The following is a 17,529-nucleotide window of genomic DNA, read 5'->3' on the forward strand; positions in this document are numbered from 1 at the left end:
CTTCAGGGGACCCCACGTCCTTGGGGGACCCCTGACCCCCGGAGGATGGCCACCTTTCTTGGTGGTGGCCGGGCCCCAGCCTGCTCTGCTGCGGGCCCTTCCTCCAATCTGCCTCTCCGGAGGCGGCAACGACTTCCATCCCATAAAATTATTTACATGCCCACCAGTTCGTGGGTGGCCTGCCAGTTCTCGGCTGTGTCCATGAGTAGTCTCTCATGCAGGTGGTAAACACATAAAGTCCCTCCGGGGACAACTTGCTGGCAACGGCTGGAATAATCAGGTGGACAATCAGATGAAGATCACGGTTGATTAATGTCATTCACTTAAACTGCTGAGGGTCCCAACGGGGGACAACTGCTTGCAACGGCGGACCGCTGCCACTGCTTGAGGTCGTACTCCTCCAAGACCTCTTCTAGCTCCACATCCGGACAGCTTGGTGGAGGAGGAGGGGGCTGGGGCCGCATCTGCTCACCGCGGCTCTCCCTGACGTGCAGGGCGAACCAGCCCCTCTCCCCGCAGTGGCGGGTGTAAGTCACCAGGTCGCCCGGCAACAGATCACGACCTAGATGGCCCGTGGGGAGGTGCGAATTGACATTGCGGCGGGCCACAAATACTTCAGCCTCCAGGCCCGGCTCATTGATGAAGCTGAACCCCCTCCGTTGGTCAAACTGCCGGACTTGGCCCTCGTACACTGGGCCCCGCACCCGAAAGGTGGCATGGCGGAGTGCATCCTTCTCTCTAATCACCCGCGCCATCACTTCGGCCCTCTGCTGCTCCCTGGCGGCAATATCCCGGCCCAACGGGTTTGGTTCCCTGTCCCAATAAGGGGCGTTGGCAGACCCCTGCGCCCGGGTCAGGCCCCGCTGGACCGCGCCCACACCGGCCACTACCGGTTCTCTTTCGTGGGGGTCCTGCGGTGTCGTGGCCTGTACTGCTGGTTGGCAGTGGTGGCCTGGCGCAGCCTCAGCTGGGGCTGGGAATTCAGGGTCAGTAAGCCTCACCGGTTGGGCCTTCGGGCCGGCAGCGGCCGGTTCTTCCACGGCTGGGCGGACTGCCGGAGCCGGGACGGGCTCGGGTGCGGCCACTTCCGGGGCCGACGGCTTCTCGTCGCGGATGGCTACTTCCCGCGGGGCCTTCCACGGTAGCGGGAGGAACACAGGCCGGTCCCGAACACCGCCCCCAGGCCGGTTCTCTAGGGCGGACGGGTTGGCTTCCGCTACCAGTGTTGGGGGTAGCGGACCGAGCGGAGGGGCGACAGCAACCGGTACGGATGGCGGGGGAGGCAGGAGGGTGAGTGGGCGCAGGCCGGGCCCATCAGCCGCAGCGGCCGGTCCTTCTCGGACACAGGGGCGTGGGTCACTTACCCGCTCCTCCAACTCTGCCTCCACCTCGCGTCTCCGCACGGCCGCCGCCACTTCCTCCATCTCAGCCACCTAGCGCTCCATCAAGAACCGGACTTGGGATTGAAGGCGGCAGCACATCTGTGCGGTCTGGGCTTCCACCCACGCCTCTGTTCCTGGCGTGGGCTCGGGGATTTCCGCGGTGCCGGACGGACGGGACATCATGCGTGGCTGTGTTCCAGGAACCAATTGTTTGCAGAGTCCTGGCGTCCCCGCTTTTATAGCCTCGGCTAAATTAGGCAGACACACACCCGCCCCCCCCTTGGTTCTCTTCAGCACTTCCGTTTGTTGGGGGCGGGGCTTTGCTTTCACGCCTTCCCTGCTCGGAGAAGACGCTCGAGCAGGAGATTTTCGCGCCAAGATGGCGGCGCTTCAAAATTTTCGGCCGGACACCGCCGGCGGAGATCACAAGGCACACTTCTACTGGTAAGTAGAGGGGTTCAATCCTGTTTGTGACGCCAAGTTGTCGCGGGCAGGGAGGACGCTGCCGCTGCTGCGCGCTCGCCAACCCAGACACTCAAGTGTTCACTCCTCACTTCTCAAACTCCAACACTCAACTGTCACTTTTCCCGCCTCCAGGCCTGTGAGCTCCTCGGTGGGTGGGGCCAACCGCTTGGCTCGGCCCCACCTGGTGTGGACATCAGACACTGGAGGGAGGCAACAAGGGTTTTGTGTTTGGCTGGTGTCCCTGTCTAATGGGGGTGGGGGTGTTTGTGTGTTATCTGTGATGACCTGGCTAGTCCAGGGTGCCACACTTCTCCTGGGACGTCGCGGTGGCCTTGCCAGGTTCCGTGATCCCGGGTGTCAATAAAAGGCTGGGGATGGGGACAATGGGGGTAGTGGTTCGTGACGCCACCTGTGGTGTGTGGCCAGTGTTAGCTGTCACTGCGGGACTTTTCTGCTGGGGCTGAGGACAACGCAGCTCGGATGGTTCAACTCTCCACAGGCAGAGCTGTGGCCCCAGGGAGGATGGGGATGGTAGTAGTCTCTCAGGGGCTAATGGCGCAGTGGCGCGATGAAGAGGGTGCCGGCAAAAACGGGACGACACAAGCGAAACAGTTCAAGATCTTTTACTCACTGGTCACACACTGCCGTTGAAGCACCACGCTACACTGTGATGGGCCTCAGCCAATCCCAGATATTTCGGAGGTCAGCACCGGTGTTGTGAATTGTGAGCCCTACCTTTCTGTGCGGTGTGAGTTGAGTCCCTGTGACCTGTAGTCCTTCAGAAACTCCTGTCCTGGGTTTAGTTCCCGTCCCGTATGAAAGGCAGCACGAGTCCGTTATTGGGCTGGACTGTGGTCACAACTCCTGACTCTGTCTGCTGCTGTGCCCCGGGCACTTGAGGTGGGCAAGGAAACTTGGAATCTCCTGCCCGGCGGATTTACCAGAGGGACATAAAGTTCTCCCTAGCCTAGGGTTCTGCACCCTGCCTGCGCCGGTCCTCAGGGAGCTAACAGCTCTCCCCTCAACGACTGTGTTCTCTTGCGTCTCACATCTTTCGTGTTCTCAGATGTTCTGAAGTGTCTGTATGTGTAAACTTACTCCCCAGTGTGTAGCTCCGCCCCCTAGGTGCTGATCTCATGAGTGGAAAATCCCATTGCTATGGTGACCATCCAAATGACCTCTCACCCAGTTCCAGTGGCTGCTACTAAGCTGTGTGTGAATGTGATGAACACCAGTGAATAGCCTCCTCCTTACCCAGAATGAGCACTGCACCTTAAGTGAGGAGGAGTGGTACTCTGTGGCGACTGAAGCCTCAGGGGCGCCACACATGCTTTTTGTTCAGTAATGGAGTGTTGCATGGTGAGCGTACATACAGGCCCTGGAGGTTGAGTGCATTATATATTGTTTTCTTTTAAGAAATTATAATTTCTGATTTCAGGTCTTTCTTAGCGCTCCAACAGTGGTTCTTGGCTGTTGGGCATCTCTTCAGATAAATCATTTTACTCTTTGGTCTGAAATCTTATGGAATGCACCTGGCCATGGCTGGTTTATGGTGAAAACATGTTTTTACACTTTCAAATTATGGCCCCAACAGTGGTCAGAATGTTCAGTAGTTTAGAAATTCTTCTGTAACTAATGCCATCAGTATGTTTTGCAACAATAGGGTTGCAAAGGTCTTGAGGCAGCTCACTGGTTTTGCCCATCAAGAAAAGTTTCTTGAGTTGCACCTTGGTAATGAGACACATTTTTGTAGACCATCAGTTGAACCAGCTGATATTTTTCATTAAGTGCTAGGATTGCTTTCTAATTACTGATATATTGCAGATGGTGTCATGACTTCCCCTGGCTTTTTGCGCTTTTTTCTTCATGTATGCAATATATTTTCCCTGTGTCATTTCTCAGCAATACACATAACTTTATCTATATAGTTTGACTTATAGACATCTATAGTTTGATTATTTTGCCTATGTGGATTGGATGGGTTGGGACCGACACCTGGTGAGAAATTCATGTCAATAGTTTCTTTAGAAATATATTTAATTGGAAAATTGGTGAGAATACTTATTTCATTTGCTGTATATGAGGGTATTGAGTTTTGATCAGGATACCTATGGCCAGTTCATGCATAATAGTCCAGGTATGAACTGCAAAACACGTATGTGTGAAACTGACCTTAGGCTGTTGTTTTTCCAGATAATATATTACTGGAGTGTTTTGCATTTTATAGCATCATGTTTTCTTACAAGGGCAAGAATAGTCTTAGAAATGAACAGCATCGGAAGCAGTGACAGTATACAGTAAGTGTCACCTTAGGATTTCCCACCTATCATTTTCTTTAGTCTTTTACATACTTTCCCACCCTGCCATATAATTAAGAATAAGAATGGACTCACTAACTCACTTTCTAAAAAGTAAATAATAGACCCTGCTTGGAAAAAAAACAATTAGATTTCTCATAAATTCTGGCTGAGATAGATAAAGTAACTTTATGAGGCTTGTGGGGCTCGTGGATGGCATATGCACATCAACATTTGTAAAATGTCAGTCTGTCGCTTGGTTAATTATGTACAATAATACATCCTACTCATATTAATTCCTGCCCCTTCCTCCTAATTTTTTGTGTGCCCCTTACATCTATCATCTTCTATCTTTCTCACTTATTACCTTCTCACTCTCCCTTTTTTTCCATTGTGGTTTGTTTTATTGTGCCTGTCTTTATACTATGGTCCTGACATATGTCATTGCTCTTTTTTTATGATTCATAGTTATATATTTAGTTACTTAATTGGTTGACAAAGTACGTAAAGGGAATCAGTCATTAGGTTTTGCCACCTAATCTGAGAGCAGTACAACATAGGGGCAAAGATCCTGATTCCAGCGGAGCTGCTTAGTGTAGTTTTGATAAAATCACTGATTAATCAACAGTAGATTATCATTACAAGACTACTTGACATGCTGCGGGTAGTCCAGCATATTCATGAGCTCTGTATAACTGCTAGATCCTCAGCAGAGTACACATTAATTTGATCAAAATGACAGCAAACAGTTCAGTAAGTGACACATCACTGGAATCAAGGTTTCTTTCTTTACATTATGCTGCTCTCAGATGGGGGAGCAAAAACCTGGTGACAGATTCCCTTTAAATCCATCAGGTTCATCCTTTCTCCACCAGTTCTAAATTCTCTAGTGCACCTTTTCATTGTTCTGATTTCATTTTTCACTTTGCACATTTTTTAATGGAAGTCCAAAAAAGACAAATACTGCCAGGACAGAAGCGGAAGGGTGTCCACAGTGACTCTGTCAAGGCTCTGTCGGGGTTTCCATCGGAATACAGTTTTTGGAGGGAATCTGACGGAAACCACACGCTGAGTATTTGGTGAGTTTTTTTACCTCAGCATTCGAAAGCCAATACCAGAAGTGGTGGAAAATACAGAAGTGGTGACGTGTTTCTATTATACTTTTCCTCTGATTGCTCCACTCCTGGTTTTGGTTGCAAATACTGAGGTAAAAAGACTCAACGTGTGCACGTAATGGCCTTAGTGTGAACTTAATGTGATAAAGGTAACCCTAGTGAAATATCTTGAGTGAGGTATAGCAGACACAATAAGACAAGTGTTAGGTGCTCTTTGTATAGGCATAGACACAGCATAGCCCCCATGACACGGAGCAGAGCTCGACGGCACAGTCTGTACGATCACTGGATGCTTCACAGGCCACTGACACGGGAACAATAATAATGTAATATGAAAGATCTCATTACTGCTGCCATAAAGAAACACGACAGGGAGGGAAGGAGGGAGGGAGGTGTAAAAGGCCAGCACCCCCTCCTCCTCCTAATCCCCTCCTCACTGTGTGTTCTCAGGCTTTCCTCTCCTTCCATTTCTATCAGGGATCAAGCTTAGGATTCCACCCTGTCTTCCTTTCCCAGCTGCTATTTCTTTCTTCATTTTTCACGTCCCCTCCCTCATCGTTTTTTTTGTTCGCTTTCCCACATGATCAGCATCCTCGCCCCCTCCTGTACGAGCCACCTCTGTCATCTGATGAGGATGATGGGCTTGTAACCAGCACCGGAGTCCCAGGATCAATCTTCTATACTCTGCTTTTATATTGATTGTCCTGATGATTTAGAATCCGCTATGTGAGTTCACAACAAATGGAGGAGACCCTAAAGTAAAGGCTGGAGAAGTGATTTTGGGGGGACTCTACAGCTGACATTACTGTATGTGGAGAACTGGCCATTGATGCCGGGCGAAGAAGGGCTGATCACTGGGTTGATGTCTTAAAGGAAGTGCTTGAGACATGAAGAGTTTGCAGTGTGCTGGTGTCTTCTTGCTGTCACTGCTGCTGGAGGTAAGCACAGGTCACAGCCAGGACTACTGTCACACTGCTAGGGGTTGTCCTCTATAATAGGTGTCATCCTCTCACCATATCGCAATATGATGTGATATCATAAATTATGGAAAGCAGTCTCCATTCTACAGATCACCCATCATCCACCCTCCTTTGTTAGACAAACTGCTCTCTTAGCTTCTATATATGGCTCTGGAAATCTTCAGCTAAGGCGCCTTGTAACCTCCTCCTACTATGTCTATACCTGATGAGGAAGGGTGTCACTTCTAACAGATTTGTCAACTTGTTTAATTCATTATGTATGGAAACAAAAACCCACTTGGCATTGGTATATATCTCCTCATCCTGTGCCTCCTTTTTCATAGTCCACATTTACATTTTTACTAATGAGATTTTACCTTCCAGCAGAATAGCTGCTGCAGAACATCTTTTTATGTGCTCTAAAAGAAACGGTGCTTCTAAACACTTTTAAGACCACCATGATTGCTGTCTTTCAAGAAGATCCGCAGCAGCTGAGATCTGCATTAGTAATATTACTGGGTGTCTGGAGTTAGGGGCAAGGCCAGCTAAATGTCTTCTTGCGTCTCCAGCCAGCTGCAGACCTTCCTTTGTTTCATTCATTATTTACAGCAGGAAAAATAAAAGCCTGTACTCAGCATAGTATGAAATGGAAGGCCTTACTGCTACTGTACTCTTCCTGCATGTGTGTGTCCATTGTCCCCCGGAGCACTGTGATTTCTTCTTTTCTTAATCTAGTATCTTTCTTCGCCCACGCGTTTCATATGCGTTCCATTTGTTATGATTATTATTATTAGGTGATCTGTATGGATACATTGTATTCACTGTGTGAATGAACTAGTGTAACTTTACCCAGTTTGTGCTCCTTCCCCTGGAAAGCACAACAGATTTGTTGAGGCTCCGGTCTATTAATAAATCCTGTTGTTGTCGTGATCAATACTCCGCTGTTGTACATGTAAATGAGGTCAAAAAGTGAAATTCAAACAGAGCAGCTGTGTATCCGGTACAGAGAGAGCAAGGCGCAACCTTATAGACATGCGACAGACTCTGACACCTAAAAGAATGCACTTGTCATTAGACTTGGTTACATTGCGGAGTCTTGGTTACATTTCGGAATGTAGACTACAGATTTCCAGAGAGAGGTGCTGTCAGGATCCCGATTATAATTACATTACTCATAAATTTTCAACATCCCCTTGCGCGTTTCACAATCCCTGTGTTTAATTTTTTTAAGGTCACATTTTTGTTTGGCTTTTCCCCGCCCCCACAAATGTTGTGACTTCACCCCTTTTTTAAAAAAAGTCACAAACAAAGAAACTATGACCCACCTTTACTAAGATGGGCATGTAATACACCATTCTAAAAGGAAAGATCATTTGGAGTGACTTGCGCCATATTTATTAAACGACTCACACATGTTATAAAAATTTGGTGCATTTTGGATGGTCCTAGATTAAGAAAATAAAATCTACACCTGGTTTGAGTATGCGTGGAGTTGAATCATTGTCAGGTGTTAGTGTTAATAAAGTTAAGTTATGAGTTATACATTTTTAAAAAAAAAAAAAAAAATGGTGTACATCATCATATGTCACTTTTTTAACTTTTTCAGGTTTTAGCAAAAATTGACTTAAACTATGGTTCTGCAAATTGGTGAATTTTGGGCTTTTTACTAATGCAAATTGCCTCTTCATAGAGGAAGAGGACTTGAACTTTAGTACTACCTATTGAAAGAAGCAATATTAAAAGTTAACAAGCCTTACCACGTGATTTAGGATTACAGCTAAACCAGAATCTCTATTTTCAGAAACCTGTTTTGGAGTGTTGCTACTCCTCAGTGCAAAGCACTGATTTGACTTTATGAAAAGCCTCGGATGTCACTCTCCACAAACAGACGTAATCCCTTGGACGTTTTACTTGTAATACATTTAGTAAACCACTAGTGAGAAAGAGACGTGGATAAGCTTTAGGTCACATTAGAGTAAAATCAATCTGCCACTAAATTTAAGCTCCTCAAACCACAGGCAGCATGAATCCGATGAAGAAAAAACTTGGAAGTTCCAGCTTCTGGTAACATTGGTATAAATGTAAACATTATTCAGTCCCTAAAAATTAGATATACATGAGATTAATAAGATTGGGAGACAGGAAGCACAAGGTGACACATTTCAAACGCGGTACTGCGTTCTTTATCAAGTGTGATAAAGAGTGTAGTATTGTGTCTGAAATGCGTCGCCTTGTGCTTCTTGTCTTTCAATCTTATTAATCTCACATATGTCTAATGTTTAAGGATTGAATTATGTTTAAATTTGTAACAATTTTACCAGAAGCTGCAACTTCCAAGTTTTTTCTTCATTGTAGTTCACACCACTCAGGGTGTTGTTCCGTGCATGCTGAACTCTACATTGAACGGTGGTCTGGTTATGTGAATCCAAGCCTGATGCTGCCAGCTATGTTTTAGTCTTGAAACGTTGTAGCATTTCAGAGAATACATAATTTGAAAAGCTGGCCAGGGACTGCATCAGATTGCCCATGTCTCTCCCTATGGTCTCTAGCTGGCTTCTCCCAGCCCCACTTCTCATGACTGATAAGTCTCTTCTTTGTACACACATAGGAGAGACCTGAAAGTCCAGTAGAGCATGGTTAGGAGAAGCTGGTCAGGGGTAAAACATACCAGCAATCGGGCAGCCAGGCTCTGCTTCATGGTACCCGTGGTTTGGGCAGCATGAATCTAGTGATGGATTCCCTTTAAAGTGTGTTGCTGGTTGAACAGTCGTTTAAAGAACAATCTTAATGACAACATAGCCATACATATTTTAGTTTTTATTGATCATGGATGAATGATCTTTCATTAATCGTAAAAAAAATCTTTCCTCCTTCTTTGTGCTGAAAAAAAAATCAAACTTTGCCAACTTTAAATGGTGATGAGTCTTACAAATGCTTGTTCCCTAATTATCAGCCTGTCTAAGTGGATCTTTATGGGCCTGGGTCCACCCCTGAAAAACAACCCTTCCTCCATCAAACTTTACAGTGGAGGCAAATCAGTGAGGCAGATAATGTTCTCCAAACACTTCAGTCCGACTGTCAGATAGAGAATTGTCATTTATCACTCGACTGAGTATGTTTTCACTGCCGCAGAGTCCAGGCTTGAATGCCGCTACTTTGCCATGGGAACCTTAGCCATGAGGTTCCTGGTTCATAGTTATTGTGCTGATGTTAATGGCAGAGGAGGTTTGGAGACAGCAGAGTGATGGTGACTTTTCTGCACTATGTGACTTAGTATTCGGAGACCCAGATCTGTAACCCAATGTGGTCTCCACTTTGATGCTGAGTTATTGTGGTTCCTTCCACTTTTCAGCAACATCACCTACAGAATATTTAGGATGGAAAACATCTCATGAAGTGACTTGTTACTATGGCAGAATTCTATATCACAGCATGGCCATAAATAACATGACGCATCTATAAGGGATAAGCAGGTTACCATGCTAAACACCCCCGTACCATATCTACCTAAATAAAGACGAGAACCACGACTTTATTGCAGGAATGGCCACAGTTTTGTTTACCGTATATATGTATACCAAAAACTCGTGGCCCAACATGCCACTCAATTGTTAAACTTAACCTTATACATATATACCCGTATAACCAGAAACACCGATAGATCCGTCCGAGAGGCCAACCATCATTTCTAACCCCCCGGCCGTAACCTCCAAACCGGCCCAGAGGTCGCTTGAGCGACTTCGTACCAACAAACTGACTGTCGGTACTCCCAACCTCTCTGACGGACCTATCACCCCGCTGTGACAACAACAAAATTGGCAAATCAACCTTGTATTCTCTTTTCTTCCTCTTTTTTTTTTTTTTTTATATGCTTTTTTTTTTTTTTTTGAAAAAACCATCACCTTTTCATTATTTTTTTTTTTTATAAACATATACACATACATATATCAGGGCGGGCGGGTGGGACACAACTTTCCGGCGACAAAAGGGGAGGTAATCAGTACACCCCCTCTCTTATACCTCCCACAAACCCCCCACCCCTTCCTTGCTCCCCTCCAATCCCCTTACAGCTCCCTTCTACCAATCCTATAGCCCCATATATCCCCTATCCATGTAATCCAATTAACCCCTTCCTAACTTGCACCCTCCTGATCATCATGGGGTTCATTCACCCCTATGGGGCTCACTGCCCTTCTTGACGCATCTATAAGGGATAAGCAGGTTACCATGCTAAACACCCCCGTACCATATCTACCTAAATAAAGACGAGAACCACGACTTTATTGCAGGAATGGCCACAGTTTTATTTACCGTATATATGTATACCAAAAACTCGTGGCCCAACATGCCACTCAATTGTTAAACTTAATCTTATACATATATACCCGTATAACCAGAAACACCGATAGATCCGTCCGAGAGGCCAACCATCATTCCTAACCCCCCGGCCGTAACCTCCAAACCGGCCCAGAGGACCACCTCGGCCGTGACCACCCGGCCCAAGGTGAGGGGTAACAACGTTCCATTGTTGATTACCCCTACCCAGAACCTGCGGGACCTCCGCCCACAAGTTCCCATCCAGTCCGAAGCCACTCCCCTTGAGCGACTTCGTACCAACAAACCGACTGTCGGTACTCCCAACCTCTCTGACGGACCTATCACCCTGCCACAGCCCGGCCAAGTGACACCCTTACTTGGCCCGGGCCCCCCACACCCCTAGTGCTTGCTCCAGGCCATCCCTCAAACCCAACATCCATAAATCTAGACCCACATCGGTCAGATGAACCCCATCTCTCCTTAGATACTGCTCCGTGGACTCCTCCAATTCTCTATGCCGCACCACCAACCCACCATTTCTTGCCACAAACCTGCCAATTGCCCGGTTCAGCTTGCTCCGAGCCCTATTAATACGGTCCACCGACCTACCGAAACGCCACTGCGTCCGAGCTATAATGTCCGACCAAACAATAACAATGCCCGGGAACGCCCTCCACAAATGTAACAGGTCCAGCTTTATGTCTCTTTTCAATTCCCTTGCCGACCTTACTCCCAAATCGTTCCCACCCACGTGTAAAATTAACACATCCGGGTCACGATCCATACGGCTATAATAAGCCACCTCTGGGCGCACCCTACCCCAGGTCATGCCCCGAATTCCCAGCCACTTTACTCGGGCCTCCGTCACCGACACACCAAGCTGCCGACCATCGCGACGCACATCCGCCCGCAACGCTCCCCAATACACGTAGGAGTGCCCGAGGATCCACACAAGGCAGGGCCCTACAAAATATAAACAACCACGAATAAAAACAGCAACAGACAAGAAAATTGTCACATACCAGCATCAAAAACGCAAACCAGGAATCCCCCACCCCTGAGGCATCACCTGATCAAGTGAGGCCTAACGTACAAGCGAAACCTGGAAGACTCCCACCTCCCAATCCGCCGGATACAATCCTCATTCAAACCCCACCTGGCGGCTTCCGTTGCCGCCCCAATCCGGAAGGAGTGAGACCCGTACTCACGTGGCTCCTCCCCCACCCGTGCTAAAGCCATCTTCAGCACCGCATTGAATTGGTAACGCGACAAAGCCAATCCGTCCACATGTCTAAGAAAAACGCCAGGGCACCCTTAAAAACTCTGACACTTGTACCACTGGGCACAACTGGTGCCCCGGTAAAGCGAACAACACTACTAAGCGCCCCCGGCCCCTTTGATCCGTCTTCGAAAAGCGAAGCCGACATTCCACTCTATCCTCCCCCAGCATTACATCCTCCAACAGCAAACCACCCATCGCTTGCTTAGTCGGGCTAACCAATTCACCAATGCGAAAGGCCCCAAAAAACGCCAATACGAAAGCTACCGAAAACAACATCTGCTCATAATGAGACGAACACAACCCCCCTAAAATCCCCACTAAACGAACCAACAATGGCAATGACACCGGCCGCCTCCTGTCACGCGACTGGGCCCCTTTCCGAAAACCTTTCATTGCCTGCCGCACCAGAAAATCCTTAGTCGCGTCCCGAACCCCCTGCATCTGAAACAAAAAGGCCAACGCCGCCAACTTGCAACCAATCACCGAAATGGACCGACCTTCCGAGAAGTCCCCACTAATTAACATCAGTACCCCCAACACTCGGCCCTTGTAACCCGACTCCATGAATTCCCTACTTTCCAACTCTGCCCATTCCTTCCACACCGCCTGATATCGGCACCAAGTAGCCTCAGACACCGATCTCCGAATTCCCTCAAATGCTATACCGATGCCAGGTCCCACAGCCAGTCCGGGCAAGGTTCTCCATCCGCGTCCGCTTCCGGCACCAGCTTCCTGAACCTGCAAAACTGAAACCGTGATAGCGCGTCAGCCACCTCGTTCCGAGTCCCAGGCACATGCCGAGCCACCACGCAAATGTTTAACTCCAAGCAACGCAACACCAGATGCCTTAAATACCCCACAACCGGCGGGGATTTTGCCGACAGTGCGTTGATGGAATACACCACCGCCATGTTGTCACAATGCATGCAAACCTTTCGTCCAGAAAAAACAGGGCCCCACAACTCCACCGCTACAATAATGGGAAACAATTCCAGCAGCGCCAAATTCCTTACCAAACCTGCTTCTACATAAAGCCGTGGCCACTTTCCCACACACCAGCGCGTCTGAAAAATTGCTCCAAAACCTGTCGCCCCAGCCGCATCAGTGTACAATTCCAGTTGGCTATTGGACAATGCCTCGCTCATCCAAAGGGTCCGACCGTTGTACCGGTCCAAGAACTCCTCCCAAACCAACAAATCCCCCTTCATCACTTTGGTCACTCTGACAAAGTGATTTGGAGCTTTCACCCCCGCGGTTGCGTCCGCCAGTCTCCTATTAAATATCCGCCCCATCGGCATAATGCGACAAGCGAAATTCAATTTACCGAGCACTGACTGCAAATCCCGCAACCGCACCTTCCTGGCCTGAGACAAAAACCGCACCGACGCCTTCAAATCCAGAAGCTTCCTGTTACGGTTGCTGCGAGCACTGGAGACTATGTCCAGATTTCTTGCTACTGCACATGTGCGAGCGCTGGAGACTAAGTCCAGATTTCTTGCTACTGCACATGTGCGAGCGCCGGAGACTAAGTCCAATCTTGGAGCCATTGCACATGTGCGGGTGACATCATCGCTGACACGAGGTCACATGTCTCTGACACCTTCTATGCCGATTGGTCGCTGGTCATGTGCTTGTGACGTCTTGCTCGGTGATAGGCCAGCATGACGTCACTCCTGTCGTTCTGGCAGCGGATTGGCTCTGGTGTCCTCCATCTTGGATGAGGCACAGAGTCTATATAAGACCCTGACACACGCCGCATGGTGCTCAGTCCTCTTGGTTCATGCATATGAGTAGACGCTCTGTGCGCGTTCCTCTAGGCATTCCTCTGTCTATGCTAGGTGAGCGCTACCGGCAGGGTAGCGTTCTTATACCTTACAGCTTCGGCTGCTGTCCGTATCCTTACCTCTTAGGGGAGCGGACATAGGCAGGTGCCTGAGGCACATGGTCTGGCTGGGCCTTGTGATTCTACTCGTAGGTGGACGTTGCCGCTAGGGTAACGTTCCTTATACTGCGTCTGGCAGTTGTTCGTATCCTCGCACACTAGGGGAGCGAACAGAGGTAGGAGCTTTGTGCGGCTTACGCTGCTGTTCGTCTCTTTTGCACCACTAGAAGAGCGGACCTAGGCAGGTGCCATATCTAGTGGTTCGTGTCCTCGCATACTAGTGGAGCGAACGCAGGTAGGAGCTTTGTGCGGCTTACGCTGCTGTTCGTCTCTTTTGCACCACTAGAGGAGCGGACCTAGGTAGGTGCCATTTCGCACACATTGCCTTTGTCTCTGTGATTATTAACAGATATCATTCCACACACCCTCCAAGTAAGGGAGGAATTGCTTTACTTACTTATTATATCCTTCTGTGAGTTAACAGAGGTATTGCACTCTGCCATAGTCTGCAGCAAAGTCTTTGCACGGTGGACCCTGACTGTCTGATACTCCTTTCGGTTATTATCAGACAGCCCCCCGTAACATTAGGACTGAGCCAAGGGTCTGGCAGTTATGGCAGAATATCAGCAGTTACACCGTTACATACAAGTACTTGAGTCACGGCTCAAGAGTATAGAGGATAAACCTCAGACCATGGTGACATCTGCACATGATCCTCGACTTGCTCTGCCAAACAGATATTCTGGCGATGCCAGATCATGTCGTGGTTTCATTAGTCAGTGTCAGATACACCTAGAGGTCAACTCTTCTCGCTTCTCTACGGAGAGGTCCAGAGTAGGCTTTATCATCTCCTTACTTCAGGACAAAGCCTTAGAATGGGCGACTCCCCTATGGGAGCGCTCTGATGTGGTTACTCTGAGACATCAAGACTTTCTTGATGCTCTTAAGGCGGTATTCATGGGTCCACAGGTTACCCATGATGCGGCCCTGAGACTGTTAGATCTATCTCAGGGTTCGTTATCCACTAGTTCTTATGCCATTGCTTTTAGAACTCTGGTGGCAGAACTAGATTGGCCAGAGAAGGTGTTGACTCCTATCTTCTGGAGAGGGTTGGCAGGCTATGTCAAGGATGCCCTTGCTACTCGTGAGGTCCCTGCTTCTCTGGAGGACTTGATCACAGTAGTAACGAGGATCGATGTACGCCATAAGGAACGTAGACTCGAGGTCTCTTCCTCACGCCCTAAGCATCGGGCTATTCCACTACCATCTTCCTCAGCATCTGAAACATCTCCCACTCCTATGGAGTTAGGTCATACGTTCTCCAGACTACGCAAGTCTGGTCCTCCTATATGTTACGTATGTCGTCAGGCTGGGCACTATGCCAACAAGTGTCCTAGTCGTCAGGGAAACTCCCTGGCCTAGTAACCATTAGAGGGGGGTTACTAGAGACGTCTTCTGCACCCTCTAAGTGTTGTATCCCAGGTCAGCTCTCGTTATCTGAGAATACATGGCCTATTATGGCTTTTGTGGATTCCGGAGCTGACGGGATTTTTGTGTCCTCAGGATTTGTAAAGGGACACAATATTCCCTCTATCATGTTAGAGGCGCCTATTCCTGTCCGTGTTGTTAATGGAACTATGTTGTCTGACTCCATTACATTGAGGACAGTTCCCTTGCGCCTTTCCCTGTCTCAGGGTCACATAGAGGAGATTTCTTTTCTTGTTTTGCCTGAGGGTATAGACGACGTCCTTCTGGGTCTTCCATGGCTTCGGACTCATGCTCCTCACATTGACTGGGAGTCTGACAGCATTATTAGTTGGGGTTCGAAATGTCAGTCCCGATGTCTTCCCTTACCACCTAAGGTCGTTGCGGTTGTATAAACTGATCTCTCTCCCATACCTACACCCTATTTGGATTTCGCTGACGTGTTCTCCAAACAGGGTGCTGAGGTTCTTCCACCCCATAGGCCGTATGACTGTGCCATAGACATTATCCCAGGTTCGGTTCCACCTAAAGGCAGGGTTTACCCCCTGTCGATACCTGAGTCGGAGGCCATGTCGACCTATATAAGAGAGAGCTTAGAGAAGGGGTTCATTCGTAAGTCTGTCTCTCCCGCGGGAGCTGGGTTTTTCTTTGTTCGGAAGAAAGAGGGTGATTTGCGTCCCTGCATAGATTACAGGGGTCTCAACGCAATCACAATAAAGAACAAATACCCATTCCCTTTCATTTCGGAGCTCTTTGACAGACTGAGAGGAGCTCAAGTTTTTATGAAGTTGGATCTGCGGGGTGCGTATAACTTGGTACGAATTCGAAAGGGTGACGAATGGAAGACCGCTTTTAACACCCGAGACGGTCACTATGAATACCTCGTCATGCCTTTTGGGTTATGTAGTGCACCCGCAGTATTTCAGGACTTCGTAAACGATGTGTTCAGGGATTTACTGTTATCCTCAGTAGTGGTGTATCTGGACGACATCCTGATTTTTTCTCCTGATCTGGAGACTCATCGTCAGGATGTCGTTCGTGTCCTTTCCCGTTTAAGGGAGCACTCATTGTTTGCTAAACTCGAGAAATGTGTATTCGAGCAGTCCTCATTGCCTTTTTTGGGTTACATTATCTCACAAGAGGGTCTGGCTATGGATCCTGCGAAGCTCTCTGCTGTCCTGCAATGGTCCGAACCTCATTCCTTGAAGGCGGTGCAACGCTTCTTAGGATTCATAAATTATTACAGGCAGTTCATACCCCATTTTTCTACTTTGGTGGCCCCTTTGGTGGCCTTGACTAAGAAAGGTGCTAATCCCAAAGCCTGGTCTACTGAGACATTTCAGGCTTTTGAGGCAGTAAAAAGACACTTTTCAACTGCTCCCGTTCTTCAAAGACCCGATGAGAGTAAGCCCTTCCTCTTAGAGGTTGATGCCTCGTCAGTGGGTGCTGGTGCGGTCTTGTATCAAAAGAACGGTGCAGGTAGAAAAAGGCCGTGTTTCTTCTTTGCTAAAACCTTTTCACCGGCAGAGAGAAACTATACCATTGGGGATAGGGAACTGCTCGCCTTGAGATTAGCCTTGGAGGAGTGGCGTCACTTGCTGGAAGGAGCGAAACATCCTTTCCAGGTCTATACAGACCATAAGAATCTGACGTACTTACAAACCGCTCAGCGTCTGAATCCTCGCCAAGCCCGCTGGTCCTTGTTTTTCTCCCGCTTTCACTTCTCCATCAACTATTTGTCTGGGAGTAAGAATAACAAGGCAGACGCCCTGTCTCGCTCTATGCTTTCTACCCAGGAAGAGATTGACGAACCTCGTCTTATCCTTCCCTCCAGGGTTTTTCATACGCTCTCCCCTGTGACGTTAGACCAAATCCCACCGGGCAAGACCTTTGTTCCGCCTGATCGACAGAATGATATACTGTCATGGGCCCACACCTCAAAGGTGGGTGGGCATTTTGGTATTAGGCGGACACGAGAGTTACTGGAGAGGTGGTATTGGTGGCCACACTTAGCCAGCCACGTCAAGAGATATGTCGGTTCCTGCTACTCGTGTGCTCGCAACCGTCCATTACGGCAGAGACCGGCTGGGCTCTTGCATCCTTTACCAGTGCCAGATAGACCATGGGAGGTGGTAGGCATGGACTTTGTGGGTGATCTTCCATGTTCACAGGGACATAGATTTGTGTGGGTCATTACGGACCATTTCTCCCGGATGGTTCATCTCGTACCGTTATCGAGAATCCCATCTTCCAGGGTACTAGCCAAACTATTCCTCAAGCATGTCTTTAGGCTTCACGGGATGCCAGATCGTATCATTTGTGATAGAGGCCCGCAATTTACTTCC

At 48.4% G+C, this 17,529-nt stretch overlaps 1 protein-coding gene across 1 annotated transcript in view; it reads left to right on the top strand.

The window, feature by feature from the left end:
• The first annotated feature begins 5,697 nt into the window (after positions 1–5,697).
• The window catches only part of VOPP1 (VOPP1 WW domain binding protein), a 230,913-nt gene continuing 219,081 nt past the window's right edge, over positions 5,698–17,529 (top strand). Inside the window, exon 1 of the mRNA XM_075315151.1 lies at positions 5,698–6,197. Within this exon, the coding sequence (XP_075171266.1) occupies positions 6,147–6,197 (51 nt within the window). The 5' untranslated portion in view covers positions 5,698–6,146. The remainder of the gene's footprint in view (positions 6,198–17,529) is intronic.

This window comes from Anomaloglossus baeobatrachus, chromosome 6 (genome assembly GCF_048569485.1).
Source record: "Anomaloglossus baeobatrachus isolate aAnoBae1 chromosome 6, aAnoBae1.hap1, whole genome shotgun sequence".
NCBI lineage: Eukaryota > Metazoa > Chordata > Amphibia > Anura > Aromobatidae > Anomaloglossus > Anomaloglossus baeobatrachus.